The 15,243-nt window shown below is 45.0% G+C and overlaps 1 protein-coding gene across 1 annotated transcript in view; it reads left to right on the top strand.

The window, feature by feature from the left end:
* Window positions 1-13,620, top strand: part of LOC106917058 (inactive dipeptidyl peptidase 10) — a 68,034-nt gene extending 54,414 nt beyond the window's left edge. Inside the window, exons 24-25 of the mRNA XM_014985755.2 lie at window positions 10,954-11,026; window positions 11,107-13,620. Coding sequence (XP_014841241.2) covers window positions 10,954-11,026; window positions 11,107-11,324 — 291 coding nt within the window. The 3' untranslated portion in view covers window positions 11,325-13,620. The remainder of the gene's footprint in view (window positions 1-10,953; window positions 11,027-11,106) is intronic.
* The last annotated feature ends 1,623 nt before the right edge of the window (window positions 13,621-15,243 follow it).

Consider the following 15,243-nt stretch of genomic DNA (forward strand, 5'->3'; position numbering starts at 1 on the left):
TCTTCTCCGTCCCATAGACAGGTACACCTTCTTGGTTCCTCCTCCCGCCATCCCCACTGACTCACTAATACCAGCCGAGGCAGGTAACCCATTCGACAGTTTCCACATATCTGGACATTCATGACAGAGACCGGGGAGACGGGAAGGTGTTGCAGTCTACTGGCTATCGCTTCTTGTCGCCTAGGCTTGTCGCGACCTGGTCCCTCCCAAGTGATGGGGAGTTGGCTAATTGATAAACACACAGGGCAGCGGTTCTTCGCTTTGCTCCACATCAGCATTTCAGGATCTTCCGACAGGACTCCATTTTTGGCCCAATCCAATTTCTTCAGGGCTCGTCCTGCCCAAATCCCTGAAGTTGTTCTCCTGATTACCACCACCCCTTTCACGGTGGCCAGTCCGAGATAGGGTGGAACAAAACATGATTCACTGGCCATTTCACCGGCTTCTGTTTCTCTTTAGTCAGGAACTGGTTTGAGCTGTTCAACTCCTTGGATCCCTTTCTTCTCCAGCAGTACTGTGTTCCTATCCAGTACCTGCTTAACAGTGTCTCTTGTCTCAAATTTAGGTTTTACTGCTGCACTCACAGGTTGCTCTCTTGCTTTGACCCACACTCGTTGTCCCACTCTGAATGGCATCTTGGGCGTTGGTTCCTCCTTTTCTTTGCTGGAGCCCCGCCCCACTTCCTTCGTGGTGAACGGCCGTTGGTTGAGCTCCATCGAGGGGGCGGGTCTTTCTGCTCTGCTTCGGTCGTTTAGGGCCCGCCCTATTTCGACCGCCATGGTGCTCCAGCTCTTGTCGTTAGCATTCTTAGCTATCCAGCCCTTTACTAACCCAATGGTGCGTTCCACTACTCCATTGGCCTGGGGTGTATAGGGTGGCGAATACACCCTCATCACCCCATACTTTTGACACCATTGGTCAACCTGTGTATTACGGAAATGTGTCCCATTATCCGTCCGCAGCTCTTTCGGGATTCCTAGGGCACTGCACACTTGTTCCAGCATGCTGACAACACTGCTGCCATTCGCTTTCCTGGCTGCTTTCACGGTCACAAATCCCGACATTGAATCCACTAGTACCAAAAGGTACTTCTCACCCTTTCTTCCTGTTATTCCCATGGGGCCTGCAACATCCATGCAAACTGAGCCCCAGGGGATCAGACTCTTGATGGTCAATCCTTCCAACCGCTGCCCTCGGCGACCTGCGTTGTATTTTCCACACACTTCACAGTCCCTCAGCACGCGTTGGACTTGTTTCACTGGGATCCAAAGTTCATGCCCCTCCAGTTCCTTACGGGTGGGTCGTACGCCTGCATGACCAAGGGCTTCATGCACACTCCGCACGACCTCATCCACGTACTCTTCTGGGACCTCCCGTCCTCTGGGAGTGTTGTCCCATTTCTCGATTCCGGCAAAGACAATCTTCCTTTGTTGGACATAACAGTCCACTTCATCATTTCCACGCCAATGAGCTCCCTCATGCGTGTGCGCTCGTTGGTGCTCTACTTCGAGCTCCAGTTGCATTTTCAATTCAGCAATCTTCTTCCATAAATCTCTATGCGACACCGGTTTACCTTTAGCTGTCTCAAAGCCATTTTCTTCCCAAATGGCTAAGTCTTCTTTAAGGGCTTGGGCGCAGTAGTAACTGTCCGTTACTAACCTGGCGCTCTTGATCTTCCTTTTCCCTAGCTCCAGTAGTCCTTCCAGTATTGCTGTCACTTCCCCGGCTTGAGCGCTGCCGGGGGCCTTTCCTTTCTGTCGACATCTCTCTTTGCCGTCTTGTTTCAAGATGAAACCCCAGTAGGCCACTTGTTCGGACTCTTTCTTTGATCCATCCGTGTAGAGTGTCCATTCCGGTTGTCCTGGTTTCTCAGGTGTTTCTTGTTGTCGTTTCTTGTTGGTGGGTTGTGCTGGCCCAATTTCAAGCTCTGGGTCTAGCAGGATGTCTTCCCATCTCCCCCACCGTGCATTTGTTGCTTTAGTACTTTCAACAGTACCTTTTCTCAGGTACTTGTGGACCTGGCTCTGCGTGATGACTTTAACCGGTTGTCCTTGCGCCAGATCTTTCAGCACGCTCCAGTATCGAGCTAGCACTGCCAGCTCCTTCTCTTCTTGTGGGTACTTTTTCTCAACGGAGGTCAGGGTATAACTCCATAGTGTAACCAGGCCTCCGTTCTCATTACTCACTTTAATCATGGCATCGTCTTCTTCGCAGTTGATTTCTGCCACCAATCTATCTGACAAACTTCTCGGTTCCAGTCTCACCGCGGCCTGAATTGCCTTCTTCAGGTCCTCCAAGTCTCTTTGGTTAGCCGCAGTCCAAACCCAGGGTCTTTTTCCTCCCTCGTTTTCCACACTCTTCTTCAGGCAGTTATACAAAGGTCTGGCATACTTCTGATAGTTGGGTACGTGGTCTCTGACGTAGTTGCATAACCCCAATATCTTCTGTAGTTCATTTTCTGACTGAGGGGGCTGAATGTTCATCATTTTTTCCCTATACCCATCTGAGAGTCCCAAGTCTGACGTGACCTGGAAACCCAGGTAATTCACCTGGAACTGTCCAAACTGGCACTTCTTGAGGTTCAGTTTCAGGCCCGCTTTTGTAAGGTTCTCAATCACTTTCTGCAGCCTTTCTAGATGCTCTTCCTCGGTGTCATCAGCGATAAAAACATCGTCTATGTACACGGTTGCCCCCACGTCCCCCAATACTTCCATCACGGCTGACTGAAAAACGTTTGGTGAGTTCTTGTATCCTTGGGGCAACCTTTGCCAAACATAACTTTTGCCTTTATGAGTAAATGCTGTCTTACCCTGGGATTGTCTTGCGAGGCGGAGAGAGAAAAATCCATTAGCCAGATCGATGCAGGACTTGAATTTCTTGACGCGCAGTGTCTTTAACGTGCCTTGGGGATTGATCAGGCTGGCCCGATTCGCTATCGTCCTCCGGTTCAAGGCCTTGAAGTTGATGACTGGCCTCCAACCCCCTCCTGCCGATTCGGGTTTCTTCACCGCTTGGATGGGGCTGTTCGTGATTGGGTTGAGCTCCTCTCTGATGATTCCTAGGGAACCCAGCTCCTTTACTATCTTGTCCATCTCTTCAACTGCTCCTGGATTTAACGGGTACTGTCGAACCGGCGGGTGCACTCCACCTTCAATATGGTGCACGAACCTTGGGCCCAAATCTCCGCAATCGTTCTTGAATCTGGCTACATTTGCCGAGGCAATGATTTCACGCAGCTTCTTCTTCCCGGCCGTGGAGAAGTCACTCTCTTCGATCTTCTGCTTTGTCACTGCCGGTATATCCACAGGTTTGTACCATTCTTGAGTGCCTGATCCTGTCTGCGTCGGACCAACTTTTACCAACCTCGCTTTTAAGTTTATCAACCGTCTTTGGAGGGTCCGATAGTTGCACTTCTTCTTACTTAACTCTTCTAAGTCTTTAACAGTGAGAAGATTGTATGGTCCTTTGATCCACACCACTCCTTTCCATGTCCCATATGGCATCTTCTCTATTTTTCCATTAGCAAATTGTACCTTCAGGTGCCCTGCTGTTTCTAGGTCTTTGCGGGTCATCGACACCTCTGCTCCCGTGTCCACTAGGTAGGGTACTCCTTCCACTTTAGCGTAGATCTCGTCCCCCTCCCAGTAGGCATTTTCCAATATGACCCGCGACCTGGACTCCATTACTTCGGTGGCCCCCCGGCCCCGGTTCTACGGGACTCATGGAGGGCCGTTCTTTGTTCCGGGCTCAATTTTCTGTACTCCTCCTCCGTCAGATAAGGGCCTCCTCTCGGCTGGTTCGATGATGCCGGTTGATTAGTCTGTTTCCCTTGCGGCCCTTGTGTTCTTGGTTGAAACGTCCTGTTCTGGAAGTTGGGTGGCGGTCTATTTTGGTAACTAGTCGACGGTCGGCTCTGGAAGTTGGTTGACGGTCTGCTCTGGGGGTTGGATGGCGGTCTCACGTTGGCCTTGTTAGGTGGTCTTACTTGCTGGATCGATTCTTTCTTCCGCTTCTCTTCGTAGTACTGCTGTTCCAGATCGAAACTTTTCACAGCCACGTCCATCTGGGTGACGGTGGTACCCTTTACTGGCATTTTCACAAAGGCCATTTCTCCTCTGCGGCCCCTCGTCACCTCACGCAGCACTTTCACATATCTTGCGGGGGGGATAGTCTGCTTCAAGGTGTGCCACAGCGGTTCCAACCGACCTCCCTTGTCGAGCCGTCCCCTGGCCCTCTTAATTTGGGAGTCTTCATCATCCATGTCTTCCAACACCAGCCTCTCATAGTTATCTTGTGCTGATTCTGATCCGATCATCGGATCTGCTGTCACACTTGTTAGCCACAGCTTCTTGGCCCCATCGTGGCTTGTGGTAGACAGTACTGTCGGCCAAACATCTTTTAGGTACTCCTCATTGTTCTCATCCGCGTTTTTACCCCTGACCACCAACCTGAGGTTCTTAAGTTCGGCGTAAGCGTCTTGGCCGGCGCTGGGGGCAGTTGATGGAGCCGGCCCGCTCTGGGCGGCCACAGGGCTGCGCTGGTCCGCCTTTGATGATATTTGAGGCGGCTCTTCCTCGTCAGCTGACACTTCATCTAGTTTTTGCTGGGTTTCTCGGGAGTACCTGAAAGCGGCCTTCTTCAGTCGTCGTAACATTACGTCGTGCATGATTCCAATGTATGCAGATCTAAAATTGGAGGTCAAGAGCTGGTATGCCACCAGTGTGGAGCGAGACGGAGTCATCAGGATGTTGGCCCACTCACCGATGGTCGCCTCGACCCCAAGGGTAACTCGGTCATTCAGTCGGCCAGCCCACTCCTCTGGTATCTGGTAGTTGGTCTGGCCGGCCTCTGGGACATATGCACGCCGTCCGTCTTTGGCTTGTACTGGACCCCAGGTTACATCTCTTGCCATTCTTTCGGAGGCCTTTTCGATGTCGAAGGTCTCTGCTTCCTTCTTCTTCCCTCGATGTTGACCTGTGCGAAGGGGCTTGTAGTTACCTAGGGGGTTCCTTGGGCCGGAGAAGGCGCTCTCTTGATCGCTTTCCTCTCTCTCCTCTTCTCCATCTTCGTCCCCCCGTTGCTCTTGTTCCCCCTCTGATTCGCTGACGTCGCTGTATGGTGGCTGTCGTATATGCTCATCCTCGAGGGAATTCAGCGGCTGTATCTTGGCTGGCCTCATAGGTCCATCCCCTGTCTCCACTTGGGGTTCTTTCTTCTGCTGGTCCTCATCACGCTTCCTCTGTTCGTAGTTGTCCGACTCAATAGTGAGCCGTCTAACGTACTCTGGTGCTTGGCCTTCCGGCTCGATCGATGACGTCTTCAATTTTATTTTTATTGGCTTGAACACCTTGGCCCGGTCCGTTTGACTGCCGTTCGGAGGTTCGCTCCCTTGGATCCCCGGGGGGTGATTAATGGTTTCAGGAGGTGAACGTTCGGCGTGATACTGTTCCTCTATTTCAGCTGCCGCCCTCACACCTTGCTCGGTCTGGAGTTGATGCAGGCGGGGGTCTACTACGAGCACCACCTCTCTAAGCCCCAGGAGGTGACTGTTGGTCTTAGCTATCGACACCACCCCTTTTTCTGCGACCGATTGAGCGGTGTTCCCTCTCAGATCCGGGGATCTCAGTCCTTGCACACTCACCACTACTCTTCTCATGCCTTCGTTGCTCGCCGCCGTGAGCCCTCGGTACAATCCGTGCCAAATCTTTTTCCGGTAATCCTCGAGGTTGTCCTTTTTCTTGTAAGCATCGATTGGGACCAAGATCACCACACCGTAAGTCAGGTTGTAGCCATTTATCGTGACTATTTCCCCCTTGGTGGTGGCACTGCCTGTAGTTCTCAGAAGGCGTTGGTCTCGTTGGTAGTCTTCTCCCGCTCGATGTTTGAGGTCCCCTCTGAACTGTCGGTTGTGGATTTTGTACTTCTCGTTAGTGAACGCGATCAGTCCGTCACCCTCGATGTCCCACGGCTCTCCGATGTAGCGATGCACTTGGAGCCCCGTCTGCAGCCTGACGCTGATGATTTCCTTGGGCAATGGGGCCAATTCTCGGGGCATCTTCCGGGCGTTTGATTTCTGAAGCTTCTTCCTGGGGCTGTCGGTTGTTCCTCTCTCTTCGTCTGTATCACCTCTCTCGTCATCCGAGCTGCTTCCAGACTGCTGTCGTGGGGGAGCCGCTGGTTTCCTCTCAGTGCTGTATACTTGTGGCTGGAACTCACCCCTCCAGTCCCGTCGCGGAGACCAGTCTTTCGCTGCCTCCGCCCACTGTTTTTCATCAAGGTCGAAGGCAGACGTCCTACCCTCGACCCCCTGTCTCGACGGCTCGGAGGGTCTTTGTCGGTTCCTTGAGGGGCCTGGTTGTTCTTGGTCTTCCTCATCGTCATCTTTTGTCAGGTCTATTAGGTCCTCTGACGCTGGCCTCCTCAGTGGCGACTGGTCACGGCTGGCCCTCTGGGTAGGAGGTTCAGACATGTCCGACTCTTCCAGGTCCGGCTCCCGTTTTTTCTCTTGATTTATTCTGTAAGCTGCGAGTCTCTGCAGGGCTTCAGTACACTCGGCATAACGGGGCGTTCCGCGGACCTCTGGGTTTACCATGACCCCGTCTATACCGGCGGCTAGTGTCGCCGTCTTCACTATACTGTCGTATTTTTCAGAAGGACTGTAGATGATTCGTAATTTGCCATCTGTCCATCCTTCCAGTAGGTTAGCAAACCACTCCAACCACTCTTTGACTTCCGTTTTTTTGGCAACTTTCTCCGGGCATCTGACGACCCCTAGGCGGTGACCATCTTGGAGCTGAGTGCAGTAGTAAACTTTCTGATGCCTTATTAATGCTTCCATCATCCTCCTCCCAAGCTTGGGGTCATCCGAATAATGGGCCCGATCGAAGCTTCGTCGACTGGTCGTGGTCCAGGTCTCTATTCCATCACCGAGCAATATCAACATCACTGGAAGCTGTTGCAAGACTATCTGGGAGCGTAGGAGCTGTGATTCCTCCTTTGATCCGGTGACGCTTGTCTCCCGCTCTAGCGCTGAGGCTTGCGGGGGTTCTGGTCCTTTCTCTTCTTCTTCTTTTCCGTCATCCATGATTGTCTTTGTCTTCGAGTCGCCTTTCCCCCAAAGCCTCTCTTTAGCCTTCGAGCAGGGATGGGTTCAGGCTATGGCTACTAGCCTCTCATCTGGATACTCTACCTATCCTCAGCAGAAGCTCTCCCTCACCTGTATGCCATACAGTTACTGCGAGGGTTGTGACTGACAGCCGGATCAGTCACCACTAACTCTATTCCTTAAGAGCTAGCCTCCAAGTGAGCTATTCAGATACTCGCCTCTGTTTTTACTGACTTGGTTAAAGTGGGGTCCTCCTACTCCTTTGGGAGGAGCCCACCCAGGGACGCCATGTTCGTTATTCTGCAATAGCCAGCCACGCCCTAACCTCACCACTAACTGACTATTGACCAGTTCTCTGTCTAACAGGTCCGGAAAATCCCTGAAACCTGGGTTTTACCCTATCATAGGTTTACTAGAGAATTTCTGTTTAAACTGGTGGCGGAGAAAACTCGTCTAGCTCTAACTACCTTCAGATCCAGAAGTTACGGCCCTTTTCAGTTGAGAAACAGTCGACAGAGTAGCTCTAGCTGCCGCGTAGTTCCAACAACCACTCCTGTTAACGGTAGCTTTCCTCCTTAAAATAACGTGCACTTGTTATCGGCTAGATTGGATTTAGTGACTTAGATATAAGTCCCAGGGCCATTATTTATAGCTCGCCAAAGGAAAGTACGAAGCCACCCATTTCTAGAATCATGTATTTAGATTTTACTTATACCAGAAGAACCCTCATCAAACAGTGACTCAATTGAATTCAATATCCGCGACCTCCATTCTTATTTTTATTATATTTTATTAAGCAAGCTTTAGCAGGGGTAAATGACAAACAGATTTAATAAAAGTAATTGTAAACTTGTAACAAATATTAATTTCAAATTATAATATCAACCAAATCAACCATATCCTATCTTATTTCTATCCCTAACCTATGTCACTAATCTCACTGAGCGAGGCTTTAGGGGCAGGGCAACTCACACCCGATGTTAGTCGATCTTGGCAGCCGAAATCTTTAGACGTTCTTGGTTAGAGTCTCTGTCCTAGCCGGGCAAAGTCCTTTTCCGGAAAAGCAGCAAAGTCAATCTGTCCAACCTCTTTTAGACGTACAGAATCTTCATCACTAGGTGACCTTTGTCTTTTCCCCAAGTCTGCTGCTGTTGAATAGGGATCGTAGGGTGGAGGCAGAGGAAAACGGTCAAATTCAGGGGCCAGGGCTGGGGCTGACGGATCTTGTCCTTCTTTGCGGCGAGAAGTCTCAAACTTTTTCCCCCCGGTCCCAGGGTGTGGTCCTCCGCTGATCTTTCGCCTGCGTCCTCTTGTTGATTCTCCTTCAGCGCCGCGGACTAAGAACAGTTTCCTCCCCAGCTCGCTGGCTTTTAAACCCTCCTGGTCCACAGTTGTGTGTGGGAGAGATCTTATGACTCATTCTCCCCGATTATCTCATCGGAAAGTACCCGTCTTCCCAAACCTCGCTCCACCCTGCATTTGGTAATACACAAACCTCCCTCTTTTGCGTCCGACTGCTGCAACTCCTTTGCAATACTTCTCTTTTTTCCTGCTGACCATCTGGTAGTTATTACCTTTTTTGGCAATCTGTTCTGAGGTCCCCGCCCAGCCAGCTCAGTGCTTCTCTGTGCTTAACTCTACAATCTTCTTATAATGTACCATGAAACACAATCAACTCAAAACATAATCAGTTTTACCATTATCTGAAATCATTGAAAATGTATATATAACAATTAAGTTGTTACTGTTACCGCAGATCATGAATACAGATTATATATTTCAGTCATACATTACAGACATTGTGATTATAAGACATAAATCATTTCAACTATTTACTTATCTATGTATTTGATTCCAACCATTACACACATATGTATTTCATTTCATTTCTTTAATCATTCTTAAATCAATACAGGATTACTGTCACTCCCCAGGCCTTTTACCCTGCTTTCTGCGTGTACCTAGAGAGATCTCACAAGTCCATGCCAGTTTTCTTGACAATATCTTAAAATGTTGCAATCAAACTCCTGTACTTTACATCTAAGTGAGAATTTGTGGCACAGCTTCTTTGATTTGCTTTGAAAGCGTTATGCATTTTTGCAAAAATATTTCCAAAAGCTTCAGTCTGTAGATTTGCAGACTTGAGCTGGGATTGCAACAAAAGGTGGTTCTGCACAGTTTTACCTGCACTTTCCAGAATCTTATTTGTGACTTTGTGTTCGTTGGTCTCATCAAATCCCAATAAAATACGGCATAGTTTGTGGTCGCATCGTGACAAAATGAGAGAGATCAAGATGTCTGAAATACTCTTGCAAAGCACCTCAGTTTTATAATTAAAGGATATTAAATAATTCGACAGATACTCAATTTTAAATTAACCAAACAAACCTAAAACAATCTAAGACAACAAACCGACCTGCAATACATCTTGTTTCCCTGAAAGTTGGATTGTTTTAGGGAGTTGATTCGATTCCACTGTTTCCTTTGGGGCCTCGGCTTGCAGAACAGTTGAATTGCAGTCTATAAAACTCAGATGTGCGCAGTATTTTTTTTCAGTCTGACAACATATTGGATTGAATGAACGTACTACATCTAGAGAAGTGCACACAAAGCAGTGTAGACGTCTCAAATCGGGACTTTGCTGCAATATTACAACCACTCACATGTGAAGGGAGCAAAACATCTATTAGATGCATTTGATTAAATATTTTTCAAGGAAATATTGGGTTTTAGACTTTTTGTGAATGTCATGTTGACTCTGCCAGCCCACCAATACATGTTTAAACAGCAAACACAACAACAATGTTCAGATGCACCTATAATATCTCACCATAAGAGACATTTCTCAGGTGTTCCTGTCCATCACATCAGTCAGACTGGGATTGCTGTAAACCAAGAATGTTTTTGAAATCAGTGATCTACAAATCTGGTGTGCATCTTTTATAAAAAAAACATGTTTTTTACATATTTGTTAAAAACATGACAGTATGTTATGAGACAGATAATCTGTGAAAAGATCGATCTTCTCCATGTCCTCGCTCAGCCACTATTGTTGTCTGAAGAAATGCACCGCTCCTGACCAAAAACAACCAATCAGAGCCAGGAGGAGGGTCTTAGCGCTGTCTATCAACCGATTGCACTCTCTGCTCAATGTGCTGATGGTGGAGAAACAACTCAACATAACAGGAAAACCATTTGTGCCTGGCCACCAATGAAGGCAGACAATGGGAGAGGGAAGAGGGATGAGCAACACCACACAGAGCGTGATTGACAGCACTAAGACCTGCCTTTTGGCTCTGATTGGTTATTCCTAGTTGCCACTGGAAGCAGGCAGAGGAACTCAATATTTTCACAGATTATCTGTCTCATAAAATATATTCACAACACAGCAGTGACAGTTTCAACAAATATATAAAAAAATTAAAAATAAAATAAAAAAATTTAAGTTGCATACAGTATTTCCTGGACTATAAGGAGCTCTTAAGGTTTAAGGCCTTATAATCTGGTGCATCTGGAGTAAAACAGCGCCCTCTAGTGATGAATATGGATTAATTCTGGCTGTGTTTACTGACCTCAGTGATTTTATGTGGTTCACGGCGCTCTGTCAAAATGTTTTTGTTACATTACAGCTACCGTAGTCAGGAGCGTCGCGGAGTAATATGCTTTGATTCACTGACTGACTGACTGTTTTGTTTCGCTTCATGCGCCTTGTATCCCGGTGCACTTTATATATGAAAAGAGATCGAAAGTAGACCATTCAGTAACAGTGTGCCCTACAGTGTTGAAAGTACAGTACTTCAGCTTTAAATTATATAAAACTTCACTGTAATGATGATGTGTTTTCCCAGACTGCATCTGTCCTTGAAGAAGTCAACAAACTAAAAGAGGAGAACTTCCTCATTGTGCATGGAACTGCAGATGGTGAGTTTCCACTAGTTTATATGATCGACTTTTGGAATAATCTCACATCTGATTCATGTTTTCTGTGTCTCCAACCGAAGCAAGGGTCCACTTCCAGCACAGTGCTGAGCTACTAAGCCGCCTGGTGAAGGTGGAGGCCAACTACTCCCTGCAGCTGTACCCGGACGAGGGCCACGTCCTGAGAGAGCTTCGCAGTGTCAGACATTTCCAGCGGACTGTGGTGAACTACCTCCAAAACTGCCTGAAACACAGCGCCCTTCTAGATGCCCCAGAGGAAGAAGAAGAGGAAGACGACTGAGCCCAGAGGCCTTTGTCTCTCCCTCCTGAAGGACTCATGATGAGGACTGGATGCACCGGTTATGCATTTCATTGGGTCAGGTCACCAGGAATTAGAGCAGAGGAGTGGGGACCAAAAGCATCAGATCACTTCCTGTAACTTCTGGATAAAATGTTGTTCTGTACGACATGATGTTGCACACAATTAGTTCAGCCGTTTTGTTGTATGTTTTGAGAAAGAGTTTGTTTACAGAATTCACTTGAGACGATGTGGGGAAGACTGCCACTGACTCAAAACGTTTACAAAGATTATAAAGCATGCATGTCATAACGGCTGCATGATGCTGATTATGTATTTTGAGCCTTTTTTTTTTTCAAAGATTTTTGTTTTGTCTTCAAAATTTAGAGATGGGGCCTCTGTTTAGGTCAGGTTTTGAAATCCGGTGTGCTTCAACTTTTAGATGCATTCTTGCTTCGGCAGTCCTCAGTTTTTTGGTATTTGGAAAACAAGGTGTTTCAAAAACCTTGTTTTCCAAGGTCACAGTCACAGTTGACGGGTACTTCCCTGTTACTTAGCAACCCAAGGGGATTTCCACCCACTTCATTATTAGAAAGTGAAAACCTTCGGTCAGCTGGTTTTACTCCTGTATGCTCTCTGCAATGGCTGCTGGAAATGACAAGAATGTTGAAAATTGCACATTTGTTTGTTGCCATTTTCACTTGTATAAAGAGCAAGTCTAAATATTGGGGGCGTGGCCAGCAGTAATTAATTTGCATAAAAGTGACAGAGCCTTAAAACAGCTTGTTCTGCAGTGAAATGAGATGAGATGGTGAAATGTCACCAATATGTAAAAATATGTAATGAACATGTTTTGTGTAGCCCAGAGAGCTGTCTTACCTTGTTTGAAAGGAAGCAGAATAAGTCCCCTTTAAATGACCTCTGCAGTGTGAAATCAAGTTCTGCAGAGGCCCAGTAATGGATCTCTGTACTGGAACTCGTATGTATCTAAAAGTTGCAAGTCAATAACTCTTGAAGAGTTGGCTTAGAGTGTGCCAAACCTGCCGAGTGAGTGCTGTTGAAGGTAGAAACTGACTGCATAAAAGAAACATCCTAACACAAAACTAAATATTTTGGATGGTTACTAAATAAATGAATGTAAATCCAAAACTTTAGCAAAAGCGTAATTGGTACTTAGGTGCTAGCCTGCTGATAGTCAGGAAGGACACTGGTCTGTTCGTAACCTGCATGATGTCAGATTACAGTCTGAGTTATGGTTGCATCCCTATTGATTAGTTTATCATCAAAAAGTAAAGAATGTCAGAATATCTTCAAAAAGTGAAATTATTTCAGTGATTCAATTCAAAAAGTGAAACTCACACAGATTTACTGCAGACTTTGGACTTCATTAAACATTGTGGACTAACACCAGTAGTTGCCATGACTCCCACCAGTCATTCTTTTTCTAGAACAGCTTTTCCTTCCACTCAATTTTCCAATATGCTTGGATACATCACTGTGAACAGCATTGGCCTTTGGTGACTTACACTCCTTTAGGAGGAAATTAATGAAAATCTACTGGACATCTGTCAAGTTATGTGTGATTCTATAGATAATGACATGATTTTTACATAAATTTATGTTTTAAAAAACATTTTTAATGGTCTCATGTTATAGTTTTGAGGTTTTCATTAGCTGTAAACCACAATTATCTGAATAAACAGAAATGAGATGTTGAAATAAATCACTGTGTATAATGAATCTATACAAAGTATGAGTTTCACTTTTTTAATTTGAATAACTGAAATAAATCAACTTTTCAAATATATTCTAATTTATTGAGATACACATTTTCTTTTTGCATTTTTACAGTGTTGCAGGATTATGCAGTGTTACATTAAGGATGAAGACCATTCTAAATGTGCCAAATACATTTTACAGATTTTGTCCTCTGGTTTTGTTTGCATTGTGTGAATAACAATGAGTATGCAACTGAAATGCAACAGAGACTATTTATACCATGCTCCAGTTCAAAAGTGAGTATAAGTTACAGGAACGTATACGTGTCTGTGCACTGTATCTAAAAGCATTATTTCTGTTTTGATACATTGTGGCATTTTAACCATTTATTGTGTAATGCAGGATTAAATTATTTCTTTGGAAAAAGTGTTCAGGTTTTATGTCAAAACTTTCGAAAGGGATCCAACTACCAGGTGTGCATGTTGTCGAATGGAAAAGAACTCAGATGAATCCAGAACATCAGCAACTCCATTCTCACTCAAAAATAAAGCTGGACATTTTGGTCTCAAATCGATAAAAATATTCCTTTATTGTTCCTCATGCTTGTAGTCTCATTTGATGGGGTGAATATTGAGAAACAAAATATGCAATTAACTCTTCTCTTTATGAACAGATAACTGTCTTTTTCTGTTCAATTCACTTCAATTCAAATAAATCTTTTAAGTAGTTTTCAAAAAGCATTTATAATGGATCTATAACGCTGTAAAAAGATAATAGAAAACACAACTGGATAAAAATAGCAGATGTTGAGCATTTTAACAACCTACTTTTTATTTTTCTGTATCATTTCTGAATATATTAAGCACTCTGTCCTTCAGGTATCTGAAACATATTGATGATATTTTAGCTTAGAAATGTTACATTTTGGGTTAAACAACCATTGGAAAGACTACGCATTGAGTTCAGTAAACACTCGCTCACAAAAGGTCTCTGCTAAAGAAGCATGTCCAATTAATGGAAGGTTAGGTGAAAGGAAAAATGTGCTAATAGGTGAACAAACAACAAGGACATCTGCAGACTTCAGAAAATTGTAAAACAAAGCTCATTCAAGAGTTTGTGGGAGATTTACAAGTTATTGATTATAGCTGAAGTAAGTGCTTAGATGTGTCCAGGGCATGGGGTACCACTAATGAACCAGAGACAATGTCAGAAATTTTAGAGCCCTTCATGCTCAAGAGGAAAATTAGAGACACCAAAGCCAACAAGCTGAAGATCATTATTGAAGCCAACAGTGCTTCCTTAATACCTCAGCAAAGCCCACAGGCTGATTGTCTTAATGTCACGCATAGCTGGTGTAATTTATGCAAAAGGGTCTCCAACCTTCTACTGAGTCAACATTTATGTATTAAAAGTCTTTTTCTTATTGTTTTTAAGTCATATTCAAGATTAAAAGAAGTTGGTTTTTGAGTTTTATAATTTACAGTCATAATTATACAATTAACAGAAATGCAAACTTATATAAATATAAACATACAAAACTGTTGAAAGTTGTTCTTTACTATGTTGCAGTTTTTTAAAAATAACCAAAGAAGTGAAGTAATGTATTGATTAAATTCTAATGTATTTGGATACACCTGTATGTCATGCCCTGACCAATTTAGAAAAATACATTTTCAAATTGTAGATATTTTACTACATATTTACATCCAGTCATAAACTCATTTGTTGGATCTGTATGGTGAAAAAGATGGAAAAGGGGTATGATTATATAAGCTCAACTAATTTCAGCCTTAGTCACCAAATAAATTGTGTACTTTGGTGAATTGTGCATGGTATGTAAACGAGAACTGCATTTACACTTAGGAATACCATATTCCGAATATGTAAGTACTACCTTTGTTTTGTTTGTGTTTTTTTTTCTCTTGGTGGAATGTCTGAAATAAATTAAATAATTCAACATTTTAATTCAAAGCCTGTTCATAGAGATCTACGATAAGTTAGCCAAAGGTCTTTGCCGTCTCTGTCCAGAGTCATAAGTGGGAAAATGGACAGACCATGGTTTAAACCTGTCGTCACAAACCCAAGGATGACCCAATCCAATCACATTTATCTTATCTCTACTTTGACCAATCACACCCAACTACGTCATTCCACCAATCCAGCGCATCATCCAATCAATACAGCGGGGAGTAACAGGCCTGAA

This window comes from Poecilia mexicana, unplaced genomic scaffold, assembly GCF_051168715.1.
Source record: "Poecilia mexicana isolate PSO_F unplaced genomic scaffold, ASM5116871v1 scaffold_7, whole genome shotgun sequence".
Taxonomy (NCBI): Eukaryota; Metazoa; Chordata; class Actinopteri; order Cyprinodontiformes; family Poeciliidae; genus Poecilia; species Poecilia mexicana.